Raw genomic sequence first — 9,266 nt, 5'->3', positions numbered from 1 at the left:
AAACTACACCTCCACCTGTATAAATACCCTTATATAATAATTGTTATTTTTGTTGTTCGCAAACTGTAAGGTCGTCACATGTACTATATCCTTGTAAAATCTATCTACAGATAAGTAGAACTACTACCTACTTCTGTATCATTATGATTAACCTTATCAAATTTAATGTCGGACAGTTTTTATGTTTGCGTATATGATCAGTGAATTTCAGTAGTGGAGCTGCATATATATCATTCATAAACGATTTAATATAAGATAGGACAAAGCTACTGACCTTCAAACTTCCACAGGGCGTTATTTATGAGTTGTTTCATAGCTGCTTTTTTAATGTAAAGCATCACATTTTCTTTCAAGTATTTCAATATGTAGCATGTCTTTCCGAAAAATACTGTATATCACTAAATGCTCCTATGAGTAACATTTCCTTCTTCCTTTGTGCTGAAGCATGTACTCAACATTATAACACAGTTGGGGTACTCAAAATGTCTGTTCAGATTCCACAGGATCAAATGAAGGCACATTAAAATCTACAAGTAGCTGTAATACAGATATTTGTAACAATATTTTCAACACATTACAGATAATTTATTTCACTAACTTGTCAACAAAGATTATTAATGCAAGAACCCATCAGTAGCAGACATGTCGGTTATGTCAGTTGGTGTGGACGCCGGGTTTACGCTGGCATCTCACAGATAAACCCATTAATGTCGTTACAGCACACTTTTACAATATCCCCTGTGAACGATATGGCGCCACATAAGTCACTGCTAGCGCTGGAATTTGATTTCTTGATCCATTTTCCATACTCAGTCAATCTGACAGGTTCACCTGCGAAAAGAGAAGAAGGAGCAGTTAGCCAATGGTAAACGACAGGGCTCTTGATCGACTGCAGTCTGTCTAAAATGAAGAGTCTGGGATTCAGTGTTTTCTGTTATATTTCTTTAGAAGTATCCACTTACCAACTTGATTGTACCACCAGTGAAGATGACAAATATCTGTTACCCAATTCCCCAGGTTATATAGTACTATGCTCTCACGATTAGTCAAAGTCACAAATTACTGAAAATACTGATGCCTCCATACTGTAACACTAGACTGTAAATTTAATGACAACAGGTGGTGTGGCTCAATACATTTGAAAACATTCCGTAATGGTATTCATCTCACCCACTCTCATTTAAATGACATTTCCAGCAGTTCACAATAAACAAAATATTTGAAAAATTCGTGTTAAGGTGGTCTTGAGCATTGAAATATTTGAAACCATAATACGTGTAATTCCAGCTAAAGTAAATAAGATGCTGCATAACTTTTAAATCGTCTACACTGTTTTATGATTGTATGTGTATTAGTGCCTCTAAGGATGTTATGGCTTGCACTGATAAAGTTGTATGGGACAACTGTCTGTTGGAACGAACTTAAACTGATAGAGTTGTAGGAGATAGTAATCTGTTGGAACAAACTTAATGTGATTGAATTGTGACAGGCAACAATTTGTCGGAACCAACTTAACGTAATACAGTTGTGAAAGAGAACAATCTGTTGGAACAAACTAAACATGATGGAGTTTTGTGAGATGACAATGTGTTGGAACAAGCTGAATATGATAGAATTGTTGCAGACAAAAATCTGTTGGAACAAACTTAATATGCTGGAAAAAACGTACCATGATAGAGATGTGCGAAACAAAAATCTGTTGCAACAAACTAAACATGATAGAGTTGTGGGAGACAACAGTCTGTTGGAGCAGACTTAACATGGCAGAATTGTTAGAGCCAAAACTCTGTTGGATCAAACTTAACGTGATAGAGTTGTTGGGAACAACAATATGTTGGAATAAACTAACCATGATAGAATTGTGGGAGACATCAATGTGTCCGACGTAAAATGATAGAGATTTGAGAGGCAATAATCTGTTGGAACAAATGTAACGTGGCAGAGTTGTGAGAGACAAAAATTTGTTGGAACAAACTTAACATGACAAGCAGACTTCTTTTAATGACGACAGTACAGCACTGTGGTGGTACGGTTTGTGATACAAGTATTGGGGCTCGCGATTTAGTGTGCTGAATTGTGAGGATGTTAAAAACCTCTATTTTTTTATAAAAGAAAAGAAGAAACCTGGCTCTCAAGCTGAGTTATTTGCAAATAGGATTGATGACTGTTGAGGTGAAACAGTTAAGTGTGCACAACTTCAGGGGAGCCTGCCACATCTCAGTTGTTTACAACTAGGCTAGTGGTTTTTATCTACATAAAGAATTGCAATGTATAGCAGGCAGAATGAGGAATGGAACACTACTGGCAGAAACAGCTAAAGCACATCTAGCTGAACAGATACAGAAAACAAAAGCGCTATGAAAATACCCATTTGTTGCTGAACTGTACAATAGCCTAAATTCTGGTAAGGGGGCCTTATCGAGCAGATATGTCACTCATACTGAAGTGGTGAAACTGGAAGAAGAGTGGGAACATTATGGCATGACTGGATTTATCTGTCAGAAAGTGAGATCATATGTCGCTAACTGAATGTGCTATTTCATTCGTCACCACAATGGGCAAACCATCACACATGCAACTAGGGCAAAATCTGGGCAACCTGTATTTGAAGCTGGGAACTTTGTTCGCCACCTTTATTCTGTGTTAACTGCAAAGGCAACCAGTCCGTCTGGAATTGTGATTGTCATGTAGTCTTGCATGCAAGGAAAATTCAGGAGACTAAAGCAACTCGGAAGAAATCCTACTTGTATTCTAAAAAAAGATATGGCAATGACTCCGAAACAACAATCCTTTCGAAGGTCACTTCCGTCAGTGGCCGAAAGAGCGTTTCATCTACGGAGTTCCTCAACGCAGACTATCCCAGCTAGAGCTGCCTCAAACAGCTCCACACAAAAGTTCTCCTGCAACAACGGAGATACTGTAAAGGCACTTATCTCTCCGACACAACACACAAAGTCCATAGGCAAACGCATTTAACACGCTACAAGTACATCTCTCCAGGCTCACAAACCAAAATTGAGTGCACAATAACGAAAAGGGAAGCCGTCAGATGACTCTTCACTCTTATGGTGGGGCAAATACGACGAAACATGCGAGGTTATGGACTCTGAAGTCAGCCTGAGACAACCAACAACCGCTCCTCAAATAAACCACATTCTTTCGCAACATCCTCATCTCGACTGAAATGTAAAAGCAAAGAACACATAATTATCTCACCTATGAGATGCCTCCTGTTTTACAGCGGAATGTAAATGACTTCAAGGCATATGTGAAGAAAGTCAGGCTTCCGGCACAGACGAAACTTTATGTTTGCAAAAAATACACTTTAAATTTACTGAAGCCCCTGTGATAACCGGTTGTAATTACCACAGGAGAACGACTGAAGTGGGGAGGGAGCTAAGGGAGGAGAGGCAATATTTGTATGTGTTGCATACCACGGCTCTCCTGCCCCATCAATATCAGTCTACAAGCAGTTTTTATTAGAGCGTAAGTGCGGCAAGAGGTTCATAATGTTCCTTCTAGCTGCTTCTCCAGAACCGAACTGACATAAAGATTTTCAATGACATTGTCACAGAACTCCATAGCCTTTAGACCTAAGTGAGGATTTTAATGCTCATCACGTGCCATGGGGCTCCTCTACCACCGACCCTAGGACTCGAGTTGTTTGGAGCCTTTCTGTGTACAGAAAATAAAACAAAGCACAAACTTTAGCACTGCTACAGAATCGCTCTCCGCCATTTATCACTCTGTAATAGGTTAGTAATCGTATGTGAAAATATTAGTTATAAAATTAAGTAAAGACTTGGTGAAGGAAGTTACAGGGACTCAAGCACGCTAGCAGATACACGGAAGTGGAGCAGGACCGCGGAGAGGTAATCGTCCGATCGAGTATGCGAACCAAGCAGTCAGCAGTCTACTGGGGGCGTCGTCAGGAGGACATTGCCCGCCCCGCTGGAAAGCAGGGCAGATGGATCAGGAGCCAGCATAAGTCACGTGTACGATACACGAGGGAACCTTCTAGCATCGAACCACAGAGGTCAGTCACTGTGCTACAAACGTCACGCCGTGAGCAGGAACACGAAATAAATACCCCGGAAAGAGGCAGCTCCCTCTCGAAGTTTGCAGCTTCTCCTGAAGTCTGCTGGGAGTCTGCTCGAAGTCTGCTGGAAGTGCTGGTCAACTTATGGAATACGCTTGTCATGTTCCGGAAGCCTCGTGACGTTTGCTGGGCGTGCTGATGTACTCCCGACGGTACGCATGAAGAAGAAGCGGCAGCTATGGAGGTCATAGGACAGCATCGAACCTGATAGCAGCATCTAGTTACCACAACTTACGAAGAAACAAGAAGATGTCGTCCCTTCGCCAGTAAGTCACAGAAGTCGAGTCTTCGTTCCGAGTCAAGTCATTAAAGTCGAAGTCTCACCTACAGCAACAGAGGGAGACGTATAGTGAATAACCCGGACGAAGGGATGCGGCAGAACCAGTGAAGTCACCCGTGAATTGGGAAGAACTCCAGTTCAATGGACGCCGCCCAGAGCCGCCGAATCTGAGAACACGGGTTCGCTCCTAGCACGGGGCAACTTTCGTCATAGCAGTGGCCGGCCAGCCGCCCGGAATTGCAGTACACTCGCCGGCACCCAGTCTTGCCGCGTAAGCAGCGTTCGCCACGTGCGGCCGTCGTCAGCTGCTGTTTCCGGGGCATTCCTTGCAGTCTACGTTTGCATCTCTCGCCGCCGCCAGCACCGAGGCCACTACGCCGCGTTGCTACGGAAGCACTGAATCTAGCGAGTAAAGTCAACCGGTTGAAGTCCGCTGAATACACTGTTGTCAAGGAAATGTTTGTCAATAAATAACTCTTGGAGTAAGGGATGTTTTATTGTACCTCATCCTCTGAGCCAAGGGAAGAACCCATGTAGCCCAGCTCTCCATGCCTGACAAATAATAAGAATAACAAGAAATAAATAAAAAGAGACTCTACAACTCGTTGTAATCTGTCTCTCGCACATTCCGGTCTGGGGATCCTAGATTCCAGTGTCCACTTCCCAGTTTGGATACATCTACCAGAAGAAGCAACTGCCAAGATGTCTGCTCAGTAGCGCAAGCTGGAGGTTGTATAGGGAAGTGGCTGTATTTGAACGTAGAGAGAGCGTCCAGCAAGAGTGTATCACGTGAGCAGCACGGTCCACCAGGCTACTGATGCATCCCTGCCTGTTTGTCGAGACAAGCTGAGAACAGCCTGTTCACTGTTGGAGTGAAGAGTGTCACCTCACAAGCAGGGCTTGGTGCACAGCACTACGGAGATTCAGGTGCAGGCCGTCGGTGGGGAACTCTTCAGCTTTCCGGTAAGCGAAGGCAAAATGACGTCGCACCAGAGAGGACAACGAGAAGCGATCACGGTAGGCAGTCCGAAGCTCCTTTAGAGAGATCATGAAAAAGATATTCAGCAAAATTGGAAGGTGCTCAGTTACTGTTTTAATGATGAATGGTTTTTCCAGAGCAACAAAGGACGCATTGCCCCGACTATGGCGGAACATTTTACTCACATAACTTCTACCGCCACACAGAACCCTCATACAGATCAACATAGACACACTGTTGGGAGAAGCTGTGTTGACTTCAGTCCTACCAACGACAAAGTTTGCTGTACTTATTTTATTTATTTTTGTGGCATAATTTTTACTTTTTCAGTCGCTTTGTAATAATATTTAATCAGCAATACGCGTTTCGTCAGCGTGCTGCCATCATCAGGTGCATTCCAGTTACCTGTACGCTACTTTAATCTGAATGTGATTATGTTCATTTGCTCTGTGTGGCAGTGAGGTCATGTGTCGAAATACAATTCTGTACAGAAAATGCAAGAAGGACGTGGCATCAATTCACTTAATCCAGTTGGAATTCATATAAAATCAACATTTAAAAACAGCTCCACGATCATATAAAGAACTAAGTAGCACTCGTAAATCCATATATGGAGGAGACACAGCGACTCGGATGGAAACATACCAGGCCAGATGAGCTGCACCTGCGTCCATACGCGATCGCCTTTACGGGGCCCCGGGTTCGATTCCCGGCCGGGTTGAGGATTTTCTCTGACCAGGGACAGGGTGTTTGTGTTGTCCTTGTCATTACATCTTCTCTCGTGAAAGTGCCAGGATTCGGCTGTGTGCAGATTGGGAATTTGAACGGGCGCTGGGGAACGCGCAGTTGAGCGCCCCAAAAACCAATCATTATCATTATCATCATCTAATGTCCTTTGACCGTTGGTCATTCCACTCTGTCCCCGCTAGCAGTTCCAGGCTATGGGGGTTTTAGCGTTACCTTGCTATTTTCAACTCCAGCAGAAAAAATGCTTCTACCTGTTCGTGACATTCTCTTGTCAAAGGCTTGTGCATGCAAATTCAGAATCAAAGATATCCTTCACATTTCAGTTTGAAAGTTGGCGGGATTGCTGCAGTTCGCCACGAGAGAAAACTCGACTACTACACACATCAAAAAAAGTTTTGCATCACCTTGTTCCGCGTGTTCCGGAACGTGTACAGAAAATTGGAATATAGATCGACATAAAAATCATTGCCGCCCTTTCTATTGCTCATGAAAACCACACATTGCATGTTGTACCACCATACAGCGAAATCTTCAGGGATGGTTGTCCAGGCTGCTGTACACACCGCTACATCTAATACTCAGTAGCACGTCCTCTTTCATTGATGCATGCCTGTATTCGTCGGAGCATACTGTCCACAAGCTCATCAAGGCACTGTTGGTCTTGATTGTCCCACTACACAACTGCGATACGGCGTAGATCCATCAGAGTGGTTGGTGAGTCACGTCGTCCATAAACAGCCCTTTACAATCTATCCCACGCATGTTCAATAGCGTTCATGTCTGGAGAACATGCTAACCACTCTAGTTGAGCGCCATCGTTATCGTGAAGGAAGTCATTTACAATATGTGCACGATTGGGCACGAATTGTCGTTCATGAAGACGAATGTCTCGCCAATATTCTGCTGATACAGTTGCACTATCGCTCAAGGGATGACATTCACGTTACTGTGCCTTCCATGACCACCAGCGGCGTCCGTCGGCCTCACATAATGCCACCCCAAAACACCAGAGGAGCTCCACCTTGCTATACTCTCTGGGCAATGCGTGTAAGGCTTTCAGCCTGACAGGGTAGCCTCCAAACACGTCTCCGACGATTGTCTGGTTGACGGTATATGCTAGAGTCATCAGTGAAGAGAACGTGATTCCAATCCTGAGCGGTTCATTCGGCATGCTGCTGCGCCCATCAGACCGCGCTGCATGGTATCTATGGCGGTTTCAGAGGTGGACCTCACCATGGACGTCAGAAATGAAGCTGCGCATCATACAGCCTATTGCGCACAGTTTGAGTCGTAACACGACGTTCTGTGGCTGCACAAAAAGCATTATTCAACATGGTGGCGTTGCTGCCAGGGTTCCTCCGAGTCATAATCCGTAGGTAGAGGCCATCCACTGCAATAGTAGTCATTGGGCGGCCTGAGCGAGGCATGTCATCGACAGTTCCTGTCTCTCTGTATCAATGTCCGAAGAACATGGCTTTGTTTCAGTCCGAGACGCCTGGACATTTAGCTTGTTGAGAGCCCTTCCTGGCACAAAGTGGCAATACGGATGCGATCGAACCGCGGTATTGACCGTCTAGGCATGTATACCTCCTTCCTGGTGTAATGACTATAACTGATCGGCTGTCGGATTCCCCTGCCCCCCCCCCCCCCCTCCCAAATCACCGTCTAATAGGTGCTGCTCATGCATTGTTGTCTACATCTTTGGGCGGGTTTAGTGACATATCTGAACAGTCAAAGGGACTGTGTCGTCTGTGATACAATATCCACAGTCAACGTCTCTCTAGGAGTTCTGAGAAACGGAGTGATGCAGAACTTGTTTTGATGAGTGTATTAAGGCACTGCTAGAGGAACAAAAAAGAATGGGGATACATATTTTCAAGCGTAAGTCATTTATACAGCTATATGAATCTCCTTTTGCTTTTAATGTCTGTGGGAGCTTACAATGTAGCTCGAGCTACGAAGCCTGTCGGTACGTTTGAAACACCCTGACGAGAACTACAATTCTGAGGATGTACATCCCCTTGGAAACGTTCTGCGGTGCTCTGCTGTGCCGCGGCACTCACCAGCAACTGTGTCGAAGTAGTCTTCTTGTCTCTTGTGGCGCAATCCAGTAAACAAGCGACGATGACGGGCTATGAGTCTCTTTATGACCTCCTCTTCTGTCTTTGAGTTAATTTCCAGCAGATGGGCGCCTTCTTCTTCGCAGATCGTCTTCGCCTCCGACCAGGTCCTCGGTGACTGGTGCAATTTGTAAGAACCAACTCCGACATATTTTTCGTAATCAGGCCGGTCATACCGATTCTTCTCTGAGTCTTCTTTAAGGACACAGGGGCAACGATTTGGTTTATCTGTCAACAAAGCAAGTACTTCAGTGTATAAACAGTGCTTTCTATTGCGTTTCTTTTTGTGCCTTTAGATAATTTTCCTACTTTGCCTGCTACAACCGATGTTGTTGTTGTGGTCTTAAGTCCTGAGACTGGTTTGATGCAGCTCTCCATGCTACTCTATCCTGTGCAAGCTTCTTCATTCCCAGTACCTACTGCAGCCTCCTTCCTTCTGAATCTGCTTGGTGTATTCATTTCTTGGTCTCCCTCTACGATCTTTACCCTCCACGCTGCCCTCCAGTACTAAACTGGTGATCTCTTGATGCCTCAGAACATGTCCTACCAACCAATCCCTTCTTCTGGTCAAGTTGTGCCACAAACTTCTCTTCTCCCCAGTCCTATTCAATACCTCCACATTAGTTATTTGATCTACCCATCTAATCTTCAGCATTCTTCTGTAGCACCACATTTCGAAAGCTTCTATTCTCTTCTTGTCCAGACTATTTATCGTCCATGTTTGACTTCTATACATGGATACACTCCATACAAATACTTTCAGAAACGACTTCCTGACACTTAAATCTATACTCGTTGTTAACAAATTTCTCTTCTTCAGAAACGCTTTCCTTGCCATTGGCAGTATACATTTTATATCCTCTCTACTTTGACCATCATCAGTCATTTTGCTACCCAAATAGCAAAACTCGTTTACTACTTTAAGTGTTTCATTTCCTAATCTAATTCCCTCAGCATCACCCGACTTAATTGGACTGCATTCCATTATCCTCGTTTTGCTTTTGTTAATGTTCATCTTATACCCTCCTTTCAAGACACTGT

General features: G+C 44.1%; 1 protein-coding gene across 1 annotated transcript in view; it reads right to left on the bottom strand.

Annotated features, from left to right (window-relative positions):
- Window positions 1-380: 380 nt before the first annotated feature.
- The window catches only part of LOC126336259 (hemolymph lipopolysaccharide-binding protein-like), a 28,006-nt gene continuing 19,120 nt past the window's right edge, over window positions 381-9,266 (bottom strand). The window contains exons 4-5 of the mRNA XM_049999754.1: window positions 8,169-8,453; window positions 381-831 (exon numbers count right to left, since the gene is read on the bottom strand). Coding sequence (XP_049855711.1) covers window positions 677-831; window positions 8,169-8,453 — 440 coding nt within the window. The 3' untranslated portion in view covers window positions 381-676. The remainder of the gene's footprint in view (window positions 832-8,168; window positions 8,454-9,266) is intronic.

The sequence above is a fragment of the Schistocerca gregaria genome, chromosome 2, assembly GCF_023897955.1.
Source record: "Schistocerca gregaria isolate iqSchGreg1 chromosome 2, iqSchGreg1.2, whole genome shotgun sequence".
NCBI lineage: Eukaryota > Metazoa > Arthropoda > Insecta > Orthoptera > Acrididae > Schistocerca > Schistocerca gregaria.
This window is presented reverse-complemented; position numbering and strand designations above follow the sequence as displayed.